This window comes from Colossoma macropomum, unplaced genomic scaffold (genome assembly GCF_904425465.1).
Source record: "Colossoma macropomum unplaced genomic scaffold, Colossoma_macropomum, whole genome shotgun sequence".
Classification (NCBI taxonomy): Eukaryota; Metazoa; Chordata; class Actinopteri; order Characiformes; family Serrasalmidae; genus Colossoma; species Colossoma macropomum.
In genome coordinates, this window is record NW_023494808.1 from 564,877 (window position 1) to 590,634 (window position 25,758).

The 25,758-nt window shown below is 43.1% G+C and overlaps 1 protein-coding gene across 1 annotated transcript in view; it reads right to left on the bottom strand.

Moving 5' to 3' along the window:
* The window catches only part of LOC118798377, a 77,152-nt gene that overhangs the window by 45,270 nt on the left and 6,124 nt on the right, over positions 1–25,758 (bottom strand). Inside the window, exons 28-125 of the mRNA XM_036557808.1 lie at positions 25,602–25,705; positions 25,317–25,435; positions 25,049–25,213; positions 24,721–24,923; positions 24,456–24,568; positions 24,241–24,347; positions 23,931–24,107; positions 23,599–23,807; positions 23,396–23,493; positions 23,271–23,299; positions 23,135–23,156; positions 22,991–23,018; positions 22,820–22,904; positions 22,580–22,726; positions 22,283–22,491; positions 22,070–22,173; positions 21,785–21,903; positions 21,517–21,681; positions 21,189–21,391; positions 20,924–21,036; positions 20,709–20,815; positions 20,399–20,575; positions 20,066–20,274; positions 19,863–19,960; positions 19,738–19,766; positions 19,602–19,623; positions 19,458–19,485; positions 19,287–19,371; positions 19,047–19,193; positions 18,750–18,958; positions 18,537–18,640; positions 18,252–18,370; positions 17,984–18,148; positions 17,656–17,858; positions 17,391–17,503; positions 17,176–17,282; positions 16,866–17,042; positions 16,534–16,742; positions 16,331–16,428; positions 16,206–16,234; positions 16,070–16,091; positions 15,926–15,953; positions 15,755–15,839; positions 15,515–15,661; positions 15,218–15,426; positions 15,005–15,108; positions 14,720–14,838; positions 14,452–14,616; positions 14,124–14,326; positions 13,859–13,971; positions 13,644–13,750; positions 13,334–13,510; positions 13,002–13,210; positions 12,799–12,896; positions 12,674–12,702; positions 12,538–12,559; positions 12,394–12,421; positions 12,223–12,307; positions 11,983–12,129; positions 11,686–11,894; positions 11,473–11,576; positions 11,188–11,306; positions 10,920–11,084; positions 10,592–10,794; positions 10,327–10,439; positions 10,112–10,218; positions 9,802–9,978; positions 9,470–9,678; positions 9,267–9,364; positions 9,142–9,170; positions 9,006–9,027; positions 8,862–8,889; positions 8,691–8,775; positions 8,451–8,597; positions 8,154–8,362; positions 7,941–8,044; positions 7,656–7,774; positions 7,388–7,552; positions 7,060–7,262; positions 6,795–6,907; positions 6,580–6,686; positions 6,270–6,446; positions 5,938–6,146; positions 5,735–5,832; positions 5,610–5,638; positions 5,474–5,495; positions 5,330–5,357; positions 5,159–5,243; positions 4,919–5,065; positions 4,622–4,830; positions 4,409–4,512; positions 4,124–4,242; positions 3,856–4,020; positions 3,528–3,730; positions 2,937–3,049; positions 2,705–2,811; positions 2,388–2,564; positions 1,588–1,793 (exon numbers count right to left, since the gene is read on the bottom strand). Of these exons, the coding sequence (XP_036413701.1) occupies positions 1,588–1,793; positions 2,388–2,564; positions 2,705–2,811; positions 2,937–3,049; positions 3,528–3,730; positions 3,856–4,020; positions 4,124–4,242; positions 4,409–4,512; positions 4,622–4,830; positions 4,919–5,065; positions 5,159–5,243; positions 5,330–5,357; positions 5,474–5,495; positions 5,610–5,638; positions 5,735–5,832; positions 5,938–6,146; positions 6,270–6,446; positions 6,580–6,686; positions 6,795–6,907; positions 7,060–7,262; positions 7,388–7,552; positions 7,656–7,774; positions 7,941–8,044; positions 8,154–8,362; positions 8,451–8,597; positions 8,691–8,775; positions 8,862–8,889; positions 9,006–9,027; positions 9,142–9,170; positions 9,267–9,364; positions 9,470–9,678; positions 9,802–9,978; positions 10,112–10,218; positions 10,327–10,439; positions 10,592–10,794; positions 10,920–11,084; positions 11,188–11,306; positions 11,473–11,576; positions 11,686–11,894; positions 11,983–12,129; positions 12,223–12,307; positions 12,394–12,421; positions 12,538–12,559; positions 12,674–12,702; positions 12,799–12,896; positions 13,002–13,210; positions 13,334–13,510; positions 13,644–13,750; positions 13,859–13,971; positions 14,124–14,326; positions 14,452–14,616; positions 14,720–14,838; positions 15,005–15,108; positions 15,218–15,426; positions 15,515–15,661; positions 15,755–15,839; positions 15,926–15,953; positions 16,070–16,091; positions 16,206–16,234; positions 16,331–16,428; positions 16,534–16,742; positions 16,866–17,042; positions 17,176–17,282; positions 17,391–17,503; positions 17,656–17,858; positions 17,984–18,148; positions 18,252–18,370; positions 18,537–18,640; positions 18,750–18,958; positions 19,047–19,193; positions 19,287–19,371; positions 19,458–19,485; positions 19,602–19,623; positions 19,738–19,766; positions 19,863–19,960; positions 20,066–20,274; positions 20,399–20,575; positions 20,709–20,815; positions 20,924–21,036; positions 21,189–21,391; positions 21,517–21,681; positions 21,785–21,903; positions 22,070–22,173; positions 22,283–22,491; positions 22,580–22,726; positions 22,820–22,904; positions 22,991–23,018; positions 23,135–23,156; positions 23,271–23,299; positions 23,396–23,493; positions 23,599–23,807; positions 23,931–24,107; positions 24,241–24,347; positions 24,456–24,568; positions 24,721–24,923; positions 25,049–25,213; positions 25,317–25,435; positions 25,602–25,705 (12,084 nt within the window). The remainder of the gene's footprint in view (positions 1–1,587; positions 1,794–2,387; positions 2,565–2,704; positions 2,812–2,936; positions 3,050–3,527; positions 3,731–3,855; positions 4,021–4,123; positions 4,243–4,408; positions 4,513–4,621; positions 4,831–4,918; positions 5,066–5,158; positions 5,244–5,329; positions 5,358–5,473; positions 5,496–5,609; positions 5,639–5,734; positions 5,833–5,937; positions 6,147–6,269; positions 6,447–6,579; positions 6,687–6,794; positions 6,908–7,059; positions 7,263–7,387; positions 7,553–7,655; positions 7,775–7,940; positions 8,045–8,153; positions 8,363–8,450; positions 8,598–8,690; positions 8,776–8,861; positions 8,890–9,005; positions 9,028–9,141; positions 9,171–9,266; positions 9,365–9,469; positions 9,679–9,801; positions 9,979–10,111; positions 10,219–10,326; positions 10,440–10,591; positions 10,795–10,919; positions 11,085–11,187; positions 11,307–11,472; positions 11,577–11,685; positions 11,895–11,982; positions 12,130–12,222; positions 12,308–12,393; positions 12,422–12,537; positions 12,560–12,673; positions 12,703–12,798; positions 12,897–13,001; positions 13,211–13,333; positions 13,511–13,643; positions 13,751–13,858; positions 13,972–14,123; positions 14,327–14,451; positions 14,617–14,719; positions 14,839–15,004; positions 15,109–15,217; positions 15,427–15,514; positions 15,662–15,754; positions 15,840–15,925; positions 15,954–16,069; positions 16,092–16,205; positions 16,235–16,330; positions 16,429–16,533; positions 16,743–16,865; positions 17,043–17,175; positions 17,283–17,390; positions 17,504–17,655; positions 17,859–17,983; positions 18,149–18,251; positions 18,371–18,536; positions 18,641–18,749; positions 18,959–19,046; positions 19,194–19,286; positions 19,372–19,457; positions 19,486–19,601; positions 19,624–19,737; positions 19,767–19,862; positions 19,961–20,065; positions 20,275–20,398; positions 20,576–20,708; positions 20,816–20,923; positions 21,037–21,188; positions 21,392–21,516; positions 21,682–21,784; positions 21,904–22,069; positions 22,174–22,282; positions 22,492–22,579; positions 22,727–22,819; positions 22,905–22,990; positions 23,019–23,134; positions 23,157–23,270; positions 23,300–23,395; positions 23,494–23,598; positions 23,808–23,930; positions 24,108–24,240; positions 24,348–24,455; positions 24,569–24,720; positions 24,924–25,048; positions 25,214–25,316; positions 25,436–25,601; positions 25,706–25,758) is intronic.

Sequence of the window (25,758 nt, forward strand, 5' to 3'; positions counted from 1 at the left end):
GGGGCAGGTGTTAGAGGAGGGCGTTCACCTCCACACTCTATTGGGCAGCTGTTTTGGAGTAACAGGTCTTCTGAACACGTAGCCAATGCCCACTCCAAGAGCTGTGATTTGCCTTGAACACGCATGGCAGAGTGCATCCTACTCAGTGTAGTATTGCCAGGTAGGATTGCGCAGTGTCCCTTAAAGGGCTAACTAGGCGAGCTATGCAGCTGTTTAAATCAGTGTTTATTAGCTCTGTTTCTGGTGATGTGCAGCTCAAGGCCTCAAATATTCCTTGTCTTTATACATCTGATCCAGCTCAACAACTGATTAATCAGCACTCCATAAGCTGCATCAGGTGTGTAGGGTCAGGAAATTCTGATTCAAGAAAAATAACATAGCACTGACAAAACACAGTAAAGAGTGGAAAATACCACTGATAATTGCCATCTAGAGTCGCTGCTGCCGTGATATAGCTGATAGACAGTAATGTTTAATCACTACAAAAAGCAATAGTTGAACTGTCATGGTTGGCCATTATGTTCTGGGGTTATGAAGATCGTTATGTTAATCTTTTCTTGTTACTACAGTAAGTGGTTTTGTGTTTAGAAGACCTGACACTTCAAATCAATTGACCAATAGAGAGTGGAGGTGAACGCCCTCTTCTCAGACCCACCTCTTGTTAAAACGTGCCAAAAGTCAGAAGCTTCCAGTGTAGAAAATCACTTTTTGCATTTCACGCCACAATGATGTGACATCATTTGCAATAACTAGTTTGAATAACTAGTATTTTAAATGTCTTTGAGTAACAAAGGTACAACATACATTACTTATTATACATCCCTTATAATAGATTGTGTAATGTTAAAAATGTATTACTTGAACTGTAAGGAAAAATACTCATGCCAGTTCACTACTGCCACATTTACTTACTATTTAATACAATCACCAACAACAGACAAAAACATTTCTGTTTCATGTATTTGCTTTTGTGCTTTTATGATTTTTAGAATTTTGTGTATTTATAATTGCTGGTATCTCTGGCACCTTCTGACACCAAAAAATTGCCATTTGTGATTATTCCCATTTATCAATGTTCCATTTGTAATTCCTTGCAGCAGTCAAAGTTATAAGTCAAATCCAGCCTTTGTACTTCGTAATTGGTCTCACCAAACTATTTACAAAAGACCAAGAGACACAAGCCAGACTCAGACTGAATTATGTCTACTAGCTGATTTCTGCAATGGATAAAAAAAAACCTTCACACATAGATTGAAATAAAGAGAATCTAGAAAAACTTAAAGTAAAAATGCACCTGAGCAATAGGCTTACCTGATGAAATGCCCATATATAAGAAGTATGCAGTCAAAATAACATAAAAAGCAAACTGTAATTTTTTTGCATGTAGCCAATCAGACAATGCTGATAGAACTCATAAAAAACAATAGCTCCACACAAAACATAACTATTAATAGTTATTTGATTTTAACAGTGTACCCTTTGTGGTGGATATGGCACCCACCCTGACTCAAAATTACGTTTTCTGTAGCATGAGTGTGAATGTGTAAATGCTAAAGAAAATGTGATTTTGACAAAGTAAAAGCTCACATTTCTTTATAGGAGTTGCAGCTCATGTTCCTGGGGATGACGGACAGGGTGTTTGGACCAAGCCCAGGAAGGAAAAGGTGGAGATAGGTCTGGAACCACAAGGCAAAGTCCTGTGTGATGAAGGTCTGGAATCGGGGCACCAGAGCCAGCAGTGTCATGTTTAGAATGGTTTCTGACACTGCTGGAGGAATCCTTGTTATGTTCCTCTGAAAACACACAAAGGTATGGGTAAGCACTCAGGTAAGATAACAAAAAATTAATTGAATATTGAAAAATGTTCCTCCACTTCAAACGCCCTCGGCAGCTCTATTGTTCCTGTCTACCATTTGTATAGTGAGTATTCGCTAATGGACATCAACAGCACCTGTCACCATATGACCACCTGACTGTACCAGTTTTATTTACAACATTTGCAGTTAAATTTCTGTCAGCATGAAAATAACTTATTATTATAATATAAAATATGGTTCTGACAGCCACTGTTTCTACCAGCTTTTCACACTGTTCAGTAAAGAGATCATATGGATGTGTCAGTCTCCCAAACTTCAGTTCTCTAGTAGACTGAAGAAGCATCTATTGCAGTATTTCCCTAAATTTTTCTACATCCATTCCTTCTTCAGGGTTAAAAGGTTTCCCCACCAATAATCATAAAAAGTATCCTCAAAGCAAAAATGAAACAATAACTTGAATGGCTCCCTAGTAGAAACCAAATATGTCTAAATAAAGAACAATTGTGACAATGTTCGGAATCAGTAAAAACAAGATTACAAGCATTGTGAATGTTAAAAGGTATGACAAACCGATTTGGTGATGTTGGAAAAAGTCTCAAAAAATGTATAGAGCTGTTCCTCTCTCGAAGATGACAGGATACCCATCATCACTTCCTTTAATAGCGTCTCATTTTCTAGAGCGCCAGTGGATGGATCTAGTATCAGCTCTGCTTTCTGTTCAGGAGAAAGGGAATCCAGAACCACCACCTAACGGTAATTAAGGCAAAAAAAACCATTTTTTTATTCTTGTAATTATTAAAAGAAAACAGCATCCAATGCAGAAGAAAACTCTGGAAATCTAGCGTGTTATAGCAATTTGAAGTAAACATAAAAAGACATCTATTTACCCCAGAGATATTCAAATCTTTGATGTCAGAGTATTCTGCTATTGTTGAGAAAAGACCCAAATTGATATTCAGCCACTCAGAATCATTGTGAATATCCTTTTTGCAAACTGTTCAAACATTGAACAGAAAAAAAACAACAAACAGCAAAGTTAGTTAGAAAAGCAAAGTTAGATCTCATGAATAGGTAGTTGCATCTGAGAAATGATGACTACAAGACTAACTGGAAACGCACCTGGTGTGTTTAGCTGTGCAGCAAGATTCTTCAGATGTTTGATTAAAACCTTTGTTATTTCCTCCCTCCTGCTGGCAGTCATCTTAGAGAACACACTGCTTATTCCTGAAACACTGAAAGAAAACAACATTGTCTTTGATGAGAGAGAGAGACTTTTCGATAGTTCGCCAACCTTGCAATTTCTGTAACTCCTACTGCGAATCTTGCACATCTGGACACTCCACACCTAGACACTTTATTTCAGTACCAAGATCTGCACATATTTATTCAGTATTGTCATTATGTGATGTTATTGCACTACCTTTTTCATGTCAGGATATAGAACTTAGTGCAGATTTTTGTATATTTCTATTTGTATATATGCCTGTAGTTTTTTTTTTTTATTCTTCTTTTGTTATTGTTTCACCCTTATTATTATTACTGTCCTGTGTTGTGTGACTGCTACTGGCTGCTAAATGTCCTTTGGGATCAATAAAGTATCTATCTATTTATCAGCATTCTTCTCACCGCTGCATTTCATTCATTTCTAGGTTGCATAGGTACAACACCGGAGGACATTGTCAAATCACAGTTTTGAAAGTAGAGACTCACATCACTCGGTAGTTAGTGCAGTTTGTGTTGTTGATGGCTGTTGCTAGCATCTCTGTAGTGAGACTTGCAAGGACAGGGGTCAGCTTGACCTCAAACCAGTCGATCCAGTCAGAGGTCTCAAACTGTGGAAACTTAATGCTGATGATTTTGAAGGTTAGATTCATCATCACATCTCTCACCGCAGGGATGATTTTGCCAACCTGCTGAGAAACAATGCAACAGGTGTGAGTGGTACTTCAAGCGAATGTCTCGTGTCAGGTCACAGATGCCACCATAATGCATAGATTGTTGTGTCAGAGGTTTCAGACAGAGAAAGCATATCAGTTACCTCCTGATCAATAAGGGCTGTGAAAAACTCATCCACATTCTTGAAAGCATCGCCTTTCTCTAGTCGGTAGAAGACTAGGTTGATCTGGCTTGTGCTGTTTAGTGCTCCAGAGGACAGAGTGAGTTCAGCTGCTTGGCTAGGAGTCAGCAGGTCCAAAGAGACAAACTGCAACAAAGCAGACACAGAGACCAGCTTTAGCGCCCGGGGCCGACAGACGACGTCAAACTCGCAACCAAGGTACAATTGGTGCAAGCCTGATGTTACTTACGCTGGAGAAATTTTCATTTAGAATTCCAAGATCTTTCAAGGTGGCATAGATGGAGAACTTGCCAAGGTTCTTTGCTAGCCAGTCACCGCTGCCAGAAGTGCTGGAAACACAACCGGGATCTAAAATGATAACAGAGCGGCAGGGAACACAGGCAGAACATTAGAAAGAAAACATGGTTCATTGCATTTAGTTGACCAGCAATCTAACTTTTGAAGATACAAGAAAATAAAAGAAGCTAAAGAAAAGAGGGCAGCTCAGGTGTTCAAGCAACATTTCTCCAAATACCTGATAGGTCGTCTCTTGAGAGGAAAGGATAGATGAAATAAGTAAAGATGGACCATTTCTGTTCTTCTTGCATGAGTTGATCTTGCCTGCTAAAAGCCTCCACCCTAAGTTGGATGAAATCAGATCTTGTGATGGATTGTATGCTTGTTCTTTACAAACCTCAAGCCATAAATTCCACCTGCGGTGTCCTGAAATTCCGCACTCCATACTTACACAACTTGGTAGGTTTGACAGCTGAAGTTCTTGGAACTGAGACAAGAGAGGAAGTCTACGGACACTGATGACAAAAATGGCCTGAGCCTCGTCTGGAACCACTTGGTGATGAAAACGGAATCCGCAAGCTGTGCATTGCTGAAGTTGTTGACTTTCACCTCACCGATGGCATCAAGAACGTATGGGTCAGGCAGACTGATGTTGAGGGTCTAAATGAGAAAAAAGGGGATACATCAGCATAAAATTTCAAGCAAATACGTCCTTTTTATTGTAGTACTGCTCAACAGTGTTTTCTACCATGTTGGAGTAGGCATCCAGGGCTTCATCCAGAGGTGCTGCAAACTTTTGGAAGAAAAGATTCCAAATCTCCCTGCTGTAGTTCATGCTGCTGGTCAGCTTGCATGCCATGACTTTGACCAGATCACTGGAGGACAGAGCCACCACCTTGAAACAGAAGATGGTGTAAGCAAAGATGGAAAGAAGTTCCTGTGGTTGTATGACCGTCAACATGATTCATAACAGAGACAGAGGCCTTACTGATGAACAGGCGTAGTGAGAGATGCTAAAGTTGCAGAGCTGTGCAGAGACGTTTCCAAAGGACACTTGACTCTGAAGTGGAGGACTGCAGAGAATAAGATTCTGTTAAATCATCTGTAATTGTTTTCACACGTTTACACTGTTTGACCCTTTTAGAACACCAAGACTCACCTCCCTACCCCTTGACAAACGCGTGATGCTGCAAAACAAGGAAAATGCATCAAAAAAGTCAGCATCAGCCTACTGAGAAATCTTTTTGTGACACTGGATCTGAAAGATTAGAAATTTTAAGAAACAAATGTTTTGATCACTTACCATCTACTACTGTCTTCTTGCACTAAAGAAAAAAAAAACAGGGCGATAAAATATGTTTGCAAGTGTTAATAGTTTTTTGTGCATTTCACCGTTTACAAACGTAAGATAAAGCAGTTAATAACAGAATGTTACTTACCACACCAACAGGGACGGGCACTGTGCAATCTAGGGAGGAGTAAAGAAAATACAACATTTAGCTGATGGTAGGGAGAACGCTAAGGAGACACTTACCTTTTTTTGGAATTTGAGATAATCGTGTACCTTTTGGCAAAGTCTGGCTCAGCATTTCTCTGCTTGATCTTAGGTTCTGATCAAGGTCGCGTGGAAGGACTGCCAGACTCATATCCATGCCTTTCAAACTGTGTTAAACAGAAATCATTCAGTTTCTCCGTTTCGCGCCACCAACCATCTTAGCCAATATGTGTTCCAAAAATAGTCCAAGGAAAAGAAAAGGAATCACTCACATTGCCTTGTAGGAGTCACAGCTGAGGTTTCTAGGGATCACGAGCAACCAAGAGGGTCGGAAACTGGCCAGTACAACGAAAAGATTCTCTTGGAACCACAACTCAAACTGACTCGGTGGGAAGACGTTAAATTTGGGAGCAAGAGCCGTCAATGTCACATTCAGAATTGTGTCTCTCACAGCTGCGTTTTCAATGAAGTAAATTTGTTCCTAGAAAGGAAACAATTCACTGGTTTAAGGCCACTCTACGCACTTTGACACATGACCACCATCTTCATTTTTTTCCGTGTTGGCTCATGTCATGTATACATTTCAAAGACAAGTACTGCTTACCTCTTCGGTGACGTTGACAAAAGTCTCAAAGAACACATAGAGCTGCTCCTTCCCAGAGGATGAGAGTATTCCTGTCAGCACTTCCTTCACCAGCGTCTCATTCTCTAGAGCACCACTGGATGGATCTAGTATCAGCTCTGCTTTCTGTTGTGCAGAAAGGGAGTCCAGGACCACCACCTTAGGGGAAGAAAGAAAAGAAATTGCGTTAAAGGTATTTTTCCAACCCTGTAATTGCGGTGCCGTCGTTTGACAGAAAACACCTAGCTGTATTGCTGACAAAGGTCAAGACAACACAAAACGAGCACTTTACCCCAGAGATATTCAAGTCTTTGAGATCAGAGTAGTCAGCTGTTGTCGAGAACAGACCCAAGTTGATTCTCAGCCAGTCAGCGTCACTGTGGATATCCTTTCTGCAAACTGTTCAAACAAGGTCACATTATCAGGCCCCTGCACCTGAGAAACAATGACTGCAAGACATACTGGAAACGCATACACGGCAGCAGAAGCGCGCAGAGGGGTATCTACCTGGTGTGTTTAGCTGTGCAGCAAGATTCTTCAGGTGTTTGACTAAAACCTTTGTTATTTCCTCCCTCCTGCTGGCAGTCATCTTAGAGAACACACTGCTTATTCCTGAAACACTGCGAGAAAACAACAATGTCTTTGATGAGACAGAGACTTGTCCATGGTTCGCCAACCTTCCTCCCACCGCTGCGTTCCTTTCATTTCTAGGTTGCATAGGTACAACACTGGATGACATTGTCAAATCACAGTTTTGAAAGTAGAGACTCACATCACTCGGTAGTTAGTGCAGGTGGTGTTGTTGATGGCTGTTGCTAGCATCTCTGCAGTGAAACTTGCAAGGACAGGGGTCAGCTTGACCTCAAACCAGTCGATCCAGTCAGAGGTCTCAAACTGTGGAAACTTAATGCTGATGATTTTGAAGGTTAGATTCATCATCACATCTCTCACCGCAGGGATGATTTTGCCAACCTGCTGAGAAACAATGCAACAGGTGTGAGTGGTACTTCAAGCGAATGTCTCGTGTCAGGTCACAGATGCCACCACAATGCAAGGATTGTTGTGCCAGAGGTTTCAGACAGAGAAAGCATATCAGTTACCTCCTGATCAATAAGGGCTGTGAAAAACTCATCCACATTCTTGAAAGCATCGCCTTTCTCTAGTCGGTAGAAGACTAGGTTGATCTGACTTGTACTGTTCAGTGCTCCAGAGGACAGAGTGAGTTCAGCTGCTTGGCTAGGAGTCAGCAGGTCCAAAGAGACAAACTGCAACAAAGCGGACACAGAGACCAGCTTTAGCGCCCGGGGCCGACAGACGACGTCAAACTCGCAACCAAGGTACAATTGATGCAAGCCTGATGTTACTTACGCTGGAGAAATTTTCATTTAGAATTCCAAGATCTTCCAAGGTGGCATACATGGAGAACTTGCCAAGGTTCTTTGCTAGCCAGTCACCGCTGCCAGAAGTGCTGGAAACACAACCGGGATCTAAAATGATAACAGAGCGGCAGGGAACACAGTCAGAACATTAGAAAGAAAACATGGTTCATTGCATTTAGTTGACCAGCAGTCTAACTTTTGAAGATACAAGAAAAGAAAAGAAGCTAAAGAAGAGAGGGCAGCTCAGGTGTTCAAGCAACATTTCTCCAAATACCTGATAGGTCGTCTCTTGAGAGGAAAGGATAGATGAAATAAGTAAAGATGGACCATTTCTGTTCTTCTTCCATGAGTTGATCTTGCCTGCTAAAAGCCTCCACCCTAAGTTGGATGAAATCAGATCTTGTGATGGATTGTATGCTTGTTCTTTACAAACCTCAAGCCATAAATTCCACCTGCGGTGTCCTGAAATTCCGCACTCCATACTTACACAACTTGGTAGGTTTGACAGCTGAAGTTCTTGGAACTGAGACAAGAGAGGAAGTCTACGGACACTGATGACAAAAATGGCCTGAGCCTCGTCTGGAACCACTTGGTGATGAAAACGGAATCCGCAAGCTGTGCATTGCTGAAGTTGTTGACTTTCACCTCACCGATGGCATCAAGAACGTATGGGTCAGGCAGACTGATGTTGAGGGTCTAAATGAGAAAAAAGGGGATACATCAGCATAAAATTTCAAGCAAATACGTCCTTTTTATTGTAGTACTGCTCAACAGTGTTTTCTACCATGTTGGAGTAGGCATCCAGGGCTTCATCCAGAGGTGCTGCAAACTTTTGGAAGAAAAGATTCCAAATCTCCCTGCTGTAGTTCATGCTGCTGGTCAGCTTGCATGCCATGACTTTGACCAGATCACTGGAGGACAGAGCCACCACCTTGAAACAGAAGATGGTGTAAGCAAAGATGGAAAGAAGTTCCTGTGGTTGTATGACCGTCAACATGATTCATAACAGAGACAGAGGCCTTACTGATGAACAGGCGTAGTGAGAGATGCTAAAGTTGCAGAGCTGTGCAGAGACGTTTCCAAAGGACACTTGACTCTGAAGTGGAGGACTGCAGAGAATAAGATTCTGTTAAATCATCTGTAATTGTTTTCACACGTTTACACTGTTTGACCCTTTTAGAACACCAAGACTCACCTCCCTACCCCTTGACAAACGCGTGATGCTGCAAAACAAGGAAAATGCATCAAAAAAGTCAGCATCAGCCTACTGAGAAATCTTTTTGTGACACTGGATCTGAAAGATTAGAAATTTTAAGAAACAAATGTTTTGATCACTTACCATCTACTACTGTCTTCTTGCACTAAAGAAAAAAAAAACAGGGCGATAAAATATGTTTGCAAGTGTTAATAGTTTTTTGTGCATTTCACCGTTTACAAACGTAAGATAAAGCAGTTAATAACAGAATGTTACTTACCACACCAACAGGGACGGGCACTGTGCAATCTAGGGAGGAGTAAAGAAAATACAACATTTAGCTGATGGTAGGGAGAACGCTAAGGAGACACTTACCTTTTTTTGGAATTTGAGATAATCGTGTACCTTTTGGCAAAGTCTGGCTCAGCATTTCTCTGCTTGATCTTAGGTTCTGATCAAGGTCGCGTGGAAGGACTGCCAGACTCATATCCATGCCTTTCAAACTGTGTTAAACAGAAATCATTCAGTTTCTCCGTTTCGCGCCACCAACCATCTTAGCCAATATGTGTTCCAAAAATAGTCCAAGGAAAAGAAAAGGAATCACTCACATTGCCTTGTAGGAGTCACAGCTGAGGTTTCTAGGGATCACGAGCAACCAAGAGGGTCGGAAACTGGCCAGTACAACGAAAAGATTCTCTTGGAACCACAACTCAAACTGACTCGGTGGGAAGACGTTAAATTTGGGAGCAAGAGCCGTCAATGTCACATTCAGAATTGTGTCTCTCACAGCTGCGTTTTCAATGAAGTAAATTTGTTCCTAGAAAGGAAACAATTCACTGGTTTAAGGCCACTCTACGCACTTTGACACATGACCACCATCTTCATTTTTTTCCGTGTTGGCTCATGTCATGTATACATTTCAAAGACAAGTACTGCTTACCTCTTCGGTGACGTTGACAAAAGTCTCAAAGAACACATAGAGCTGCTCCTTCCCAGAGGATGAGAGTATTCCTGTCAGCACTTCCTTCACCAGCGTCTCATTCTCTAGAGCACCACTGGATGGATCTAGTATCAGCTCTGCTTTCTGTTGTGCAGAAAGGGAGTCCAGGACCACCACCTTAGGGGAAGAAAGAAAAGAAATTGCGTTAAAGGTATTTTTCCAACCCTGTAATTGCGGTGCCGTCGTTTGACAGAAAACACCTAGCTGTATTGCTGACAAAGGTCAAGACAACACAAAACGAGCACTTTACCCCAGAGATATTCAAGTCTTTGAGATCAGAGTAGTCAGCTGTTGTCGAGAACAGACCCAAGTTGATTCTCAGCCAGTCAGCGTCACTGTGGATATCCTTTCTGCAAACTGTTCAAACAAGGTCACATTATCAGGCCCCTGCACCTGAGAAACAATGACTGCAAGACATACTGGAAACGCATACACGGCAGCAGAAGCGCACAGAGGGGTATCTACCTGGTGTGTTTAGCTGTGCAGCAAGATTCTTCAGGTGTTTGACTAAAACCTTTGTTATTTCCTCCCTCCTGCTGGCAGTCATCTTAGAGAACACACTGCTTATTCCTGAAACACTGCGAGAAAACAACAATGTCTTTGATGAGACAGAGACTTGTCCATGGTTCGCCAACCTTCCTCCCACCGCTGCGTTCCTTTCATTTCTAGGTTGCATAGGTACAACACTGGATGACATTGTCAAATCACAGTTTTGAAAGTAGAGACTCACATCACTCGGTAGTTAGTGCAGGTGGTGTTGTTGATGGCTGTTGCTAGCATCTCTGCAGTGAAACTTGCAAGGACAGGGGTCAGCTTGACCTCAAACCAGTCGATCCAGTCAGAGGTCTCAAACTGTGGAAACTTAATGCTGATGATTTTGAAGGTTAGATTCATCATCACATCTCTCACCGCAGGGATGATTTTGCCAACCTGCTGAGAAACAATGCAACAGGTGTGAGTGGTACTTCAAGCGAATGTCTCGTGTCAGGTCACAGATGCCACCACAATGCAAGGATTGTTGTGCCAGAGGTTTCAGACAGAGAAAGCATATCAGTTACCTCCTGATCAATAAGGGCTGTGAAAAACTCATCCACATTCTTGAAAGCATCGCCTTTCTCTAGTCGGTAGAAGACTAGGTTGATCTGACTTGTACTGTTCAGTGCTCCAGAGGACAGAGTGAGTTCAGCTGCTTGGCTAGGAGTCAGCAGGTCCAAAGAGACAAACTGCAACAAAGCGGACACAGAGACCAGCTTTAGCGCCCGGGGCCGACAGACGACGTCAAACTCGCAACCAAGGTACAATTGATGCAAGCCTGATGTTACTTACGCTGGAGAAATTTTCATTTAGAATTCCAAGATCTTCCAAGGTGGCATAGATGGAGAACTTGCCAAGGTTCTTTGCTAGCCAGTCACCGCTGCCAGAAGTGCTGGAAACACAACCGGGATCTAAAATGATAACAGAGCGGCAGGGAACACAGTCAGAACATTAGAAAGAAAACATGGTTCATTGCATTTAGTTGACCAGCAATCTAACTTTTGAAGATACAAGAAAAGAAAAGAAGCTAAAGAAGAGAGGGCAGCTCAGGTGTTCAAGCAACATTTCTCCAAATACCTGATAGGTCGTCTCTTGAGAGGAAAGGATAGATGAAATAAGTAAAGATGGACCATTTCTGTTCTTCTTCCATGAGTTGATCTTGCCTGCTAAAAGCCTCCACCCTAAGTTGGATGAAATCAGATCTTGTGATGGATTGTATGCTTGTTCTTTACAAACCTCAAGCCATAAATTCCACCTGCGGTGTCCTGAAATTCCGCACTCCATACTTACACAACTTGGTAGGTTTGACAGCTGAAGTTCTTGGAACTGAGACAAGAGAGGAAGTCTACGGACACTGATGACAAAAATGGTCTGAGCCTCGTCTGGAACCACTTGGTGATGAAAACGGAATCCGCAAGCTGTGCATTGCTGAAGTTGTTGACTTTCACCTCACCGATGGCATCAAGAACGTATGGGTCAGGCAGACTGATGTTGAGGGTCTAAATGAGAAAAAAGGGGATACATCAGCATAAAATTTCAAGCAAATACGTCCTTTTTATTGTAGTACTGCTCAAGAGTGTTTTCTACCATGTTGGAGTAGGCATCCAGGGCTTCATCCAGAGGTGCTGCAAACTTTTGGAAGAAAAGATTCCAAATCTCCCTGCTGTAGTTCATGCTGCTGGTCAGCTTGCATGCCATGACTTTGACCAGATCACTGGAGGACAGAGCCACCACCTTGAAACAGAAGATGGTGTAAGCAAAGATGGAAAGAAGTTCCTGTGGTTGTATGACCGTCAACATGATTCATAACAGAGACAGAGGCCTTACTGATGAACAGGCGTAGTGAGAGATGCTAAAGTTGCAGAGCTGTGCAGAGACGTTTCCAAAGGACACTTGACTCTGAAGTGGAGGACTGCAGAGAATAAGATTCTGTTAAATCATCTGTAATTGTTTTCACACGTTTACACTGTTTGACCCTTTTAGAACACCAAGACTCACCTCCCTACCCCTTGACAAACGCGTGATGCTGCAAAACAAGGAAAATGCATCAAAAAAGTCAGCATCAGCCTACTGAGAAATCTTTTTGTGACACTGGATCTGAAAGATTAGAAATTTTAAGAAACAAATGTTTTGATCACTTACCATCTACTACTGTCTTCTTGCACTAAAGAAAAAAAAAACAGGGCGATAAAATATGTTTGCAAGTGTTAATAGTTTTTTGTGCATTTCACCGTTTACAAACGTAAGATAAAGCAGTTAATAACAGAATGTTACTTACCACACCAACAGGGACGGGCACTGTGCAATCTAGGGAGGAGTAAAGAAAATACAACATTTAGCTGATGGTAGGGAGAACGCTAAGGAGACACTTACCTTTTTTTGGAATTTGAGATAATCGTGTACCTTTTGGCAAAGTCTGGCTCAGCATTTCTCTGCTTGATCTTAGGTTCTGATCAAGGTCGCGTGGAAGGACTGCCAGACTCATATCCATGCCTTTCAAACTGTGTTAAACAGAAATCATTCAGTTTCTCCGTTTCGCGCCACCAACCATCTTAGCCAATATGTGTTCCAAAAATAGTCCAAGGAAAAGAAAAGGAATCACTCACATTGCCTTGTAGGAGTCACAGCTGAGGTTTCTAGGGATCACGAGCAACCAAGAGGGTCGGAAACTGGCCAGTACAACGAAAAGATTCTCTTGGAACCACAACTCAAACTGACTCGGTGGGAAGACGTTAAATTTGGGAGCAAGAGCCGTCAATGTCACATTCAGAATTGTGTCTCTCACAGCTGCGTTTTCAATGAAGTAAATTTGTTCCTAGAAAGGAAACAATTCACTGGTTTAAGGCCACTCTACGCACTTTGACACATGACCACCATCTTCATTTTTTTCCGTGTTGGCTCATGTCATGTATACATTTCAAAGACAAGTACTGCTTACCTCTTCGGTGACGTTGACAAAAGTCTCAAAGAACACATAGAGCTGCTCCTTCCCAGAGGATGAGAGTATTCCTGTCAGCACTTCCTTCACCAGCGTCTCATTCTCTAGAGCACCACTGGATGGATCTAGTATCAGCTCTGCTTTCTGTTGTGCAGAAAGGGAGTCCAGGACCACCACCTTAGGGGAAGAAAGAAAAGAAATTGCGTTAAAGGTATTTTTCCAACCCTGTAATTGCGGTGCCGTCGTTTGACAGAAAACACCTAGCTGTATTGCTGACAAAGGTCAAGACAACACAAAACGAGCACTTTACCCCAGAGATATTCAAGTCTTTGAGATCAGAGTAGTCAGCTGTTGTCGAGAACAGACCCAAGTTGATTCTCAGCCAGTCAGCGTCACTGTGGATATCCTTTCTGCAAACTGTTCAAACAAGGTCACATTATCAGGCCCCTGCACCTGAGAAACAATGACTGCAAGACATACTGGAAACGCATACACGGCAGCAGAAGCGCGCAGAGGGGTATCTACCTGGTGTGTTTAGCTGTGCAGCAAGATTCTTCAGGTGTTTGACTAAAACCTTTGTTATTTCCTCCCTCCTGCTGGCAGTCATCTTAGAGAACACACTGCTTATTCCTGAAACACTGCGAGAAAACAACAATGTCTTTGATGAGACAGAGACTTGTCCATGGTTCGCCAACCTTCCTCCCACCGCTGCGTTCCTTTCATTTCTAGGTTGCATAGGTACAACACTGGATGACATTGTCAAATCACAGTTTTGAAAGTAGAGACTCACATCACTCGGTAGTTAGTGCAGGTGGTGTTGTTGATGGCTGTTGCTAGCATCTCTGCAGTGAAACTTGCAAGGACAGGGGTCAGCTTGACCTCAAACCAGTCGATCCAGTCAGAGGTCTCAAACTGTGGAAACTTAATGCTGATGATTTTGAAGGTTAGATTCATCATCACATCTCTCACCGCAGGGATGATTTTGCCAACCTGCTGAGAAACAATGCAACAGGTGTGAGTGGTACTTCAAGCGAATGTCTCGTGTCAGGTCACAGATGCCACCACAATGCAAGGATTGTTGTGCCAGAGGTTTCAGACAGAGAAAGCATATCAGTTACCTCCTGATCAATAAGGGCTGTGAAAAACTCATCCACATTCTTGAAAGCATCGCCTTTCTCTAGTCGGTAGAAGACTAGGTTGATCTGACTTGTACTGTTCAGTGCTCCAGAGGACAGAGTGAGTTCAGCTGCTTGGCTAGGAGTCAGCAGGTCCAAAGAGACAAACTGCAACAAAGCGGACACAGAGACCAGCTTTAGCGCCCGGGGCCGACAGACGACGTCAAACTCGCAACCAAGGTACAATTGATGCAAGCCTGATGTTACTTACGCTGGAGAAATTTTCATTTAGAATTCCAAGATCTTCCAAGGTGGCATACATGGAGAACTTGCCAAGGTTCTTTGCTAGCCAGTCACCGCTGCCAGAAGTGCTGGAAACACAACCGGGATCTAAAATGATAACAGAGCGGCAGGGAACACAGTCAGAACATTAGAAAGAAAACATGGTTCATTGCATTTAGTTGACCAGCAGTCTAACTTTTGAAGATACAAGAAAAGAAAAGAAGCTAAAGAAGAGAGGGCAGCTCAGGTGTTCAAGCAACATTTCTCCAAATACCTGATAGGTCGTCTCTTGAGAGGAAAGGATAGATGAAATAAGTAAAGATGGACCATTTCTGTTCTTCTTCCATGAGTTGATCTTGCCTGCTAAAAGCCTCCACCCTAAGTTGGATGAAATCAGATCTTGTGATGGATTGTATGCTTGTTCTTTACAAACCTCAAGCCATAAATTCCACCTGCGGTGTCCTGAAATTCCGCACTCCATACTTACACAACTTGGTAGGTTTGACAGCTGAAGTTCTTGGAACTGAGACAAGAGAGGAAGTCTACGGACACTGATGACAAAAATGGTCTGAGCCTCGTCTGGAACCACTTGGTGATGAAAACGGAATCCGCAAGCTGTGCATTGCTGAAGTTGTTGACTTTCACCTCACCGATGGCATCAAGAACGTATGGGTCAGGCAGACTGATGTTGAGGGTCTAAATGAGAAAAAAGGGGATACATCAGCATAAAATTTCAAGCAAATACGTCCTTTTTATTGTAGTACTGCTCAAGAGTGTTTTCTACCATGTTGGAGTAGGCATCCAGGGCTTCATCCAGAGGTGCTGCAAACTTTTGGAAGAAAAGATTCCAAATCTCCCTGCTGTAGTTCATGCTGCTGGTCAGCTTGCATGCCATGACTTTGACCAGATCACTGGAGGACAGAGCCACCACCTTGAAACAGAAGATGGTGTAAGCAAAGATGGAAAGAAGTTCCTGTGGTTGTATGACCGTCAACATGATTCATAACAGAGACAGAGGCCTTACTGATGAACAGGCGTAGTGAGAGATGCTAAAGTTGCAGAGCTGTGCAGAGACGTTTCCAAAGGACACTTGACTCTGAAGTGGAGGACTGCAGAGAATAAGATTCTGTTAAATCATCTGTAATTGTTTTCACACGTTTACACTGTTTGACCCTTTTAGAACACCAAGACTCACCTCCCTACCCCTTGACAAACGCGTGATGCTGCAAAACAAGGAAAATGCATCAAAAAAGTCAGCATCAGCCTACTGAGAAATCTTTTTGTGACACTGGATCTGAAAGATTAGAAATTTTAAGAAACAAATGTTTTGATCACTTACCATCTACTACTGTCTTCTTGCACTAAAGAAAAAAAAAACAGGGCGATAAAATATGTTTGCAAGTGTTAATAGTTTTTTGTGCATTTCACCGTTTACAAACGTAAGATAAAGCAGTTAATAACAGAATGTTACTTACCACACCAACAGGGACGGGCACTGTGCAATCTAGGGAGGAGTAAAGAAAATACAACATTTAGCTGATGGTAGGGAGAACGCTAAGGAGACACTTACCTTTTTTTGGAATTTGAGATAATCGTGTACCTTTTGGCAAAGTCTGGCTCAGCATTTCTCTGCTTGATCTTAGGTTCTGATCAAGGTCGCGTGGAAGGACTGCCAGACTCATATCCATGCCTTTCAAACTGTGTTAAACAGAAATCATTCAGTTTCTCCGTTTCGCGCCACCAACCATCTTAGCCAATATGTGTTCCAAAAATAGTCCAAGGAAAAGAAAAGGAATCACTCACATTGCCTTGTAGGAGTCACAGCTGAGGTTTCTAGGGATCACGAGCAACCAAGAGGGTCGGAAACTGGCCAGTACAACGAAAAGATTCTCTTGGAACCACAACTCAAACTGACTCGGTGGGAAGACGTTAAATTTGGGAGCAAGAGCCGTCAATGTCACATTCAGAATTGTGTCTCTCACAGCTGCGTTTTCAATGAAGTAAATTTGTTCCTAGAAAGGAAACAATTCACTGGTTTAAGGCCACTCTACGCACTTTGACACATGACCACCATCTTCATTTTTTTCCGTGTTGGCTCATGTCATGTATACATTTCAAAGACAAGTACTGCTTACCTCTTCGGTGACGTTGACAAAAGTCTCAAAGAACACATAGAGCTGCTCCTTCCCAGAGGATGAGAGTATTCCTGTCAGCACTTCCTTCACCAGCGTCTCATTCTCTAGAGCACCACTGGATGGATCTAGTATCAGCTCTGCTTTCTGTTGTGCAGAAAGGGAGTCCAGGACCACCACCTTAGGGGAAGAAAGAAAAGAAATTGCGTTAAAGGTATTTTTCCAACCCTGTAATTGCGGTGCCGTCGTTTGACAGAAAACACCTAGCTGTATTGCTGACAAAGGTCAAGACAACACAAAACGAGCACTTTACCCCAGAGATATTCAAGTCTTTGAGATCAGAGTAGTCAGCTGTTGTCGAGAACAGACCCAAGTTGATTCTCAGCCAGTCAGCGTCACTGTGGATATCCTTTCTGCAAACTGTTCAAACAAGGTCACATTATCAGGCCCCTGCACCTGAGAAACAATGACTGCAAGACATACTGGAAACGCATACACGGCAGCAGAAGCGCGCAGAGGGGTATCTACCTGGTGTGTTTAGCTGTGCAGCAAGATTCTTCAGGTGTTTGACTAAAACCTTTGTTATTTCCTCCCTCCTGCTGGCAGTCATCTTAGAGAACACACTGCTTATTCCTGAAACACTGCGAGAAAACAACAATGTCTTTGATGAGACAGAGACTTGTCCATGGTTCGCCAACCTTCCTCCCACCGCTGCGTTCCTTTCATTTCTAGGTTGCATAGGTACAACACTGGATGACATTGTCAAATCACAGTTTTGAAAGTAGAGACTCACATCACTCGGTAGTTAGTGCAGGTGGTGTTGTTGATGGCTGTTGCTAGCATCTCTGCAGTGAAACTTGCAAGGACAGGGGTCAGCTTGACCTCAAACCAGTCGATCCAGTCAGAGGTCTCAAACTGTGGAAACTTAATGCTGATGATTTTGAAGGTTAGATTCATCATCACATCTCTCACCGCAGGGATGATTTTGCCAACCTGCTGAGAAACAATGCAACAGGTGTGAGTGGTACTTCAAGCGAATGTCTCGTGTCAGGTCACAGATGCCACCACAATGCAAGGATTGTTGTGCCAGAGGTTTCAGACAGAGAAAGCATATCAGTTACCTCCTGATCAATAAGGGCTGTGAAAAACTCATCCACATTCTTGAAAGCATCGCCTTTCTCTAGTCGGTAGAAGACTAGGTTGATCTGACTTGTACTGTTCAGTGCTCCAGAGGACAGAGTGAGTTCAGCTGCTTGGCTAGGAGTCAGCAGGTCCAAAGAGACAAACTGCAACAAAGCGGACACAGAGACCAGCTTTAGCGCCCGGGGCCGACAGACGACGTCAAACTCGCAACCAAGGTACAATTGATGCAAGCCTGATGTTACTTACGCTGGAGAAATTTTCATTTAGAATTCCAAGATCTTCCAAGGTGGCATACATGGAGAACTTGCCAAGGTTCTTTGCTAGCCAGTCACCGCTGCCAGAAGTGCTGGAAACACAACCGGGATCTAAAATGATAACAGAGCGGCAGGGAACACAGTCAGAACATTAGAAAGAAAACATGGTTCATTGCATTTAGTTGACCAGCAGTCTAACTTTTGAAGATACAAGAAAAGAAAAGAAGCTAAAGAAGAGAGGGCAGCTCAGGTGTTCAAGCAACATTTCTCCAAATACCTGATAGGTCGTCTCTTGAGAGGAAAGGATAGATGAAATAAGTAAAGATGGACCATTTCTGTTCTTCTTCCATGAGTTGATCTTGCCTGCTAAAAGCCTCCACCCTAAGTTGGATGAAATCAGATCTTGTGATGGATTGTATGCTTGTTCTTTACAAACCTCAAGCCATAAATTCCACCTGCGGTGTCCTGAAATTCCGCACTCCATACTTACACAACTTGGTAGGTTTGACAGCTGAAGTTCTTGGAACTGAGACAAGAGAGGAAGTCTACGGACACTGATGACAAAAATGGTCTGAGCCTCGTCTGGAACCACTTGGTGATGAAAACGGAATCCGCAAGCTGTGCATTGCTGAAGTTGTTGACTTTCACCTCACCGATGGCATCAAGAACGTATGGGTCAGGCAGACTGATGTTGAGGGTCTAAATGAGAAAAAAGGGGATACATCAGCATAAAATTTCAAGCAAATACGTCCTTTTTATTGTAGTACTGCTCAAGAGTGTTTTCTACCATGTTGGAGTAGGCATCCAGGGCTTCATCCAGAGGTGCTGCAAACTTTTGGAAGAAAAGATTCCAAATCTCCCTGCTGTAGTTCATGCTGCTGGTCAGCTTGCATGCCATGACTTTGACCAGATCACTGGAGGACAGAGCCACCACCTTGAAACAGAAGATGGTGTAAGCAAAGATGGAAAGAAGTTCCTGTGGTTGTATGACCGTCAACATGATTCATAACAGAGACAGAGGCCTTACTGATGAACAGGCGTAGTGAGAGATGCTAAAGTTGCAGAGCTGTGCAGAGACGTTTCCAAAGGACACTTGACTCTGAAGTGGAGGACTGCAGAGAATAAGATTCTGTTAAATCATCTGTAATTGTTTTCACACGTTTACACTGTTTGACCCTTTTAGAACACCAAGACTCACCTCCCTACCCCTTGACAAACGCGTGATGCTGCAAAACAAGGAAAATGCATCAAAAAAGTCAGCATCAGCCTACTGAGAAATCTTTTTGTGACACTGGATCTGAAAGATTAGAAATTTTAAGAAACAAATGTTTTGATCACTTACCATCTACTACTGTCTTCTTGCACTAAAGAAAAAAAAAACAGGGCGATAAAATATGTTTGCAAGTGTTAATAGTTTTTTGTGCATTTCACCGTTTACAAACGTAAGATAAAGCAGTTAATAACAGAATGTTACTTACCACACCAACAGGGACGGGCACTGTGCAATCTAGGGAGGAGTAAAGAAAATACAACATTTAGCTGATGGTAGGGAGAACGCTAAGGAGACACTTACCTTTTTTTGGAATTTGAGATAATCGTGTACCTTTTGGCAAAGTCTGGCTCAGCATTTCTCTGCTTGATCTTAGGTTCTGATCAAGGTCGCGTGGAAGGACTGCCAGACTCATATCCATGCCTTTCAAACTGTGTTAAACAGAAATCATTCAGTTTCTCCGTTTCGCGCCACCAACCATCTTAGCCAATATGTGTTCCAAAAATAGTCCAAGGAAAAGAAAAGGAATCACTCACATTGCCTTGTAGGAGTCACAGCTGAGGTTTCTAGGGATCACGAGCAACCAAGAGGGTCGGAAACTGGCCAGTACAACGAAAAGATTCTCTTGGAACCACAACTCAAACTGACTCGGTGGGAAGACGTTAAATTTGGGAGCAAGAGCCGTCAATGTCACATTCAGAATTGTGTCTCTCACAGCTGCGTTTTCAATGAAGTAAATTTGTTCCTAGAAAGGAAACAATTCACTGGTTTAAGGCCACTCTACGCACTTTGACACATGACCACCATCTTCATTTTTTTCCGTGTTGGCTCATGTCATGTATACATTTCAAAGACAAAGTACTGCTTACCTCTTCGGTGACGTTGACAAAAGTCTCAAAGAACACATAGAGCTGCTCCTTCCCAGAGGATGAGAGTATTCCTGTCAGCACTTCCTTCACCAGCGTCTCATTCTCTAGAGCACCACTGGATGGATCTAGTATCAGCTCTGCTTTCTGTTGTGCAGAAAGGGAGTCCAGGACCACCACCTTAGGGGAAGAAAGAAAAGAAATTGCGTTAAAGGTATTTTTCCAACCCTGTAATTGCGGTGCCGTCGTTTGACAGAAAACACCTAGCTGTATTGCTGACAAAGGTCAAGACAACACAAAACGAGCACTTTACCCCAGAGATATTCAAGTCTTTGAGATCAGAGTAGTCAGCTGTTGTCGAGAACAGACCCAAGTTGATTCTCAGCCAGTCAGCGTCACTGTGGATATCCTTTCTGCAAACTGTTCAAACAAGGTCACATTATCAGGCCCCTGCACCTGAGAAACAATGACTGCAAGACATACTGGAAACGCATACACGGCAGCAGAAGCGCGCAGAGGGGTATCTACCTGGTGTGTTTAGCTGTGCAGCAAGATTCTTCAGGTGTTTGACTAAAACCTTTGTTATTTCCTCCCTCCTGCTGGCAGTCATCTTAGAGAACACACTGCTTATTCCTGAAACACTGCGAGAAAACAACAATGTCTTTGATGAGACAGAGACTTGTCCATGGTTCGCCAACCTTCCTCCCACCGCTGCGTTCCTTTCATTTCTAGGTTGCATAGGTACAACACTGGATGACATTGTCAAATCACAGTTTTGAAAGTAGAGACTCACATCACTCGGTAGTTAGTGCAGGTGGTGTTGTTGATGGCTGTTGCTAGCATCTCTGCAGTGAAACTTGCAAGGACAGGGGTCAGCTTGACCTCAAACCAGTCGATCCAGTCAGAGGTCTCAAACTGTGGAAACTTAATGCTGATGATTTTGAAGGTTAGATTCATCATCACATCTCTCACCGCAGGGATGATTTTGCCAACCTGCTGAGAAACAATGCAACAGGTGTGAGTGGTACTTCAAGCGAATGTCTCGTGTCAGGTCACAGATGCCACCACAATGCAAGGATTGTTGTGCCAGAGGTTTCAGACAGAGAAAGCATATCAGTTACCTCCTGATCAATAAGGGCTGTGAAAAACTCATCCACATTCTTGAAAGCATCGCCTTTCTCTAGTCGGTAGAAGACTAGGTTGATCTGACTTGTACTGTTCAGTGCTCCAGAGGACAGAGTGAGTTCAGCTGCTTGGCTAGGAGTCAGCAGGTCCAAAGAGACAAACTGCAACAAAGCGGACACAGAGACCAGCTTTAGCGCCCGGGGCCGACAGACGACGTCAAACTCGCAACCAAGGTACAATTGATGCAAGCCTGATGTTACTTACGCTGGAGAAATTTTCATTTAGAATTCCAAGATCTTCCAAGGTGGCATACATGGAGAACTTGCCAAGGTTCTTTGCTAGCCAGTCACCGCTGCCAGAAGTGCTGGAAACACAACCGGGATCTAAAATGATAACAGAGCGGCAGGGAACACAGTCAGAACATTAGAAAGAAAACATGGTTCATTGCATTTAGTTGACCAGCAGTCTAACTTTTGAAGATACAAGAAAAGAAAAGAAGCTAAAGAAGAGAGGGCAGCTCAGGTGTTCAAGCAACATTTCTCCAAATACCTGATAGGTCGTCTCTTGAGAGGAAAGGATAGATGAAATAAGTAAAGATGGACCATTTCTGTTCTTCTTCCATGAGTTGATCTTGCCTGCTAAAAGCCTCCACCCTAAGTTGGATGAAATCAGATCTTGTGATGGATTGTATGCTTGTTCTTTACAAACCTCAAGCCATAAATTCCACCTGCGGTGTCCTGAAATTCCGCACTCCATACTTACACAACTTGGTAGGTTTGACAGCTGAAGTTCTTGGAACTGAGACAAGAGAGGAAGTCTACGGACACTGATGACAAAAATGGTCTGAGCCTCGTCTGGAACCACTTGGTGATGAAAACGGAATCCGCAAGCTGTGCATTGCTGAAGTTGTTGACTTTCACCTCACCGATGGCATCAAGAACGTATGGGTCAGGCAGACTGATGTTGAGGGTCTAAATGAGAAAAAAGGGGATACATCAGCATAAAATTTCAAGCAAATACGTCCTTTTTATTGTAGTACTGCTCAAGAGTGTTTTCTACCATGTTGGAGTAGGCATCCAGGGCTTCATCCAGAGGTGCTGCAAACTTTTGGAAGAAAAGATTCCAAATCTCCCTGCTGTAGTTCATGCTGCTGGTCAGCTTGCATGCCATGACTTTGACCAGATCACTGGAGGACAGAGCCACCACCTTGAAACAGAAGATGGTGTAAGCAAAGATGGAAAGAAGTTCCTGTGGTTGTATGACCGTCAACATGATTCATAACAGAGACAGAGGCCTTACTGATGAACAGGCGTAGTGAGAGATGCTAAAGTTGCAGAGCTGTGCAGAGACGTTTCCAAAGGACACTTGACTCTGAAGTGGAGGACTGCAGAGAATAAGATTCTGTTAAATCATCTGTAATTGTTTTCACACGTTTACACTGTTTGACCCTTTTAGAACACCAAGACTCACCTCCCTACCCCTTGACAAACGCGTGATGCTGCAAAACAAGGAAAATGCATCAAAAAAGTCAGCATCAGCCTACTGAGAAATCTTTTTGTGACACTGGATCTGAAAGATTAGAAATTTTAAGAAACAAATGTTTTGATCACTTACCATCTACTACTGTCTTCTTGCACTAAAGAAAAAAAAAACAGGGCGATAAAATATGTTTGCAAGTGTTAATAGTTTTTTGTGCATTTCACCGTTTACAAACGTAAGATAAAGCAGTTAATAACAGAATGTTACTTACCACACCAACAGGGACGGGCACTGTGCAATCTAGGGAGGAGTAAAGAAAATACAACATTTAGCTGATGGTAGGGAGAACGCTAAGGAGACACTTACCTTTTTTTGGAATTTGAGATAATCGTGTACCTTTTGGCAAAGTCTGGCTCAGCATTTCTCTGCTTGATCTTAGGTTCTGATCAAGGTCGCGTGGAAGGACTGCCAGACTCATATCCATGCCTTTCAAACTGTGTTAAACAGAAATCATTCAGTTTCTCCGTTTCGCGCCACCAACCATCTTAGCCAATATGTGTTCCAAAAATAGTCCAAGGAAAAGAAAAGGAATCACTCACATTGCCTTGTAGGAGTCACAGCTGAGGTTTCTAGGGATCACGAGCAACCAAGAGGGTCGGAAACTGGCCAGTACAACGAAAAGATTCTCTTGGAACCACAACTCAAACTGACTCGGTGGGAAGACGTTAAATTTGGGAGCAAGAGCCGTCAATGTCACATTCAGAATTGTGTCTCTCACAGCTGCGTTTTCAATGAAGTAAATTTGTTCCTAGAAAGGAAACAATTCACTGGTTTAAGGCCACTCTACGCACTTTGACACATGACCACCATCTTCATTTTTTTCCGTGTTGGCTCATGTCATGTATACATTTCAAAGACAAGTACTGCTTACCTCTTCGGTGACGTTGACAAAAGTCTCAAAGAACACATAGAGCTGCTCCTTCCCAGAGGATGAGAGTATTCCTGTCAGCACTTCCTTCACCAGCGTCTCATTCTCTAGAGCACCACTGGATGGATCTAGTATCAGCTCTGCTTTCTGTTGTGCAGAAAGGGAGTCCAGGACCACCACCTTAGGGGAAGAAAGAAAAGAAATTGCGTTAAAGGTATTTTTCCAACCCTGTAATTGCGGTGCCGTCGTTTGACAGAAAACACCTAGCTGTATTGCTGACAAAGGTCAAGACAACACAAAACGAGCACTTTACCCCAGAGATATTCAAGTCTTTGAGATCAGAGTAGTCAGCTGTTGTCGAGAACAGACCCAAGTTGATTCTCAGCCAGTCAGCGTCACTGTGGATATCCTTTCTGCAAACTGTTCAAACAAGGTCACATTATCAGGCCCCTGCACCTGAGAAACAATGACTGCAAGACATACTGGAAACGCATACACGGCAGCAGAAGCGCGCAGAGGGGTATCTACCTGGTGTGTTTAGCTGTGCAGCAAGATTCTTCAGGTGTTTGACTAAAACCTTTGTTATTTCCTCCCTCCTGCTGGCAGTCATCTTAGAGAACACACTGCTTATTCCTGAAACACTGCGAGAAAACAACAATGTCTTTGATGAGACAGAGACTTGTCCATGGTTCGCCAACCTTCCTCCCACCGCTGCGTTCCTTTCATTTCTAGGTTGCATAGGTACAACACTGGATGACATTGTCAAATCACAGTTTTGAAAGTAGAGACTCACATCACTCGGTAGTTAGTGCAGGTGGTGTTGTTGATGGCTGTTGCTAGCATCTCTGCAGTGAAACTTGCAAGGACAGGGGTCAGCTTGACCTCAAACCAGTCGATCCAGTCAGAGGTCTCAAACTGTGGAAACTTAATGCTGATGATTTTGAAGGTTAGATTCATCATCACATCTCTCACCGCAGGGATGATTTTGCCAACCTGCTGAGAAACAATGCAACAGGTGTGAGTGGTACTTCAAGCGAATGTCTCGTGTCAGGTCACAGATGCCACCACAATGCAAGGATTGTTGTGCCAGAGGTTTCAGACAGAGAAAGCATATCAGTTACCTCCTGATCAATAAGGGCTGTGAAAAACTCATCCACATTCTTGAAAGCATCGCCTTTCTCTAGTCGGTAGAAGACTAGGTTGATCTGACTTGTACTGTTCAGTGCTCCAGAGGACAGAGTGAGTTCAGCTGCTTGGCTAGGAGTCAGCAGGTCCAAAGAGACAAACTGCAACAAAGCGGACACAGAGACCAGCTTTAGCGCCCGGGGCCGACAGACGACGTCAAACTCGCAACCAAGGTACAATTGATGCAAGCCTGATGTTACTTACGCTGGAGAAATTTTCATTTAGAATTCCAAGATCTTCCAAGGTGGCATACATGGAGAACTTGCCAAGGTTCTTTGCTAGCCAGTCACCGCTGCCAGAAGTGCTGGAAACACAACCGGGATCTAAAATGATAACAGAGCGGCAGGGAACACAGTCAGAACATTAGAAAGAAAACATGGTTCATTGCATTTAGTTGACCAGCAGTCTAACTTTTGAAGATACAAGAAAAGAAAAGAAGCTAAAGAAGAGAGGGCAGCTCAGGTGTTCAAGCAACATTTCTCCAAATACCTGATAGGTCGTCTCTTGAGAGGAAAGGATAGATGAAATAAGTAAAGATGGACCATTTCTGTTCTTCTTCCATGAGTTGATCTTGCCTGCTAAAAGCCTCCACCCTAAGTTGGATGAAATCAGATCTTGTGATGGATTGTATGCTTGTTCTTTACAA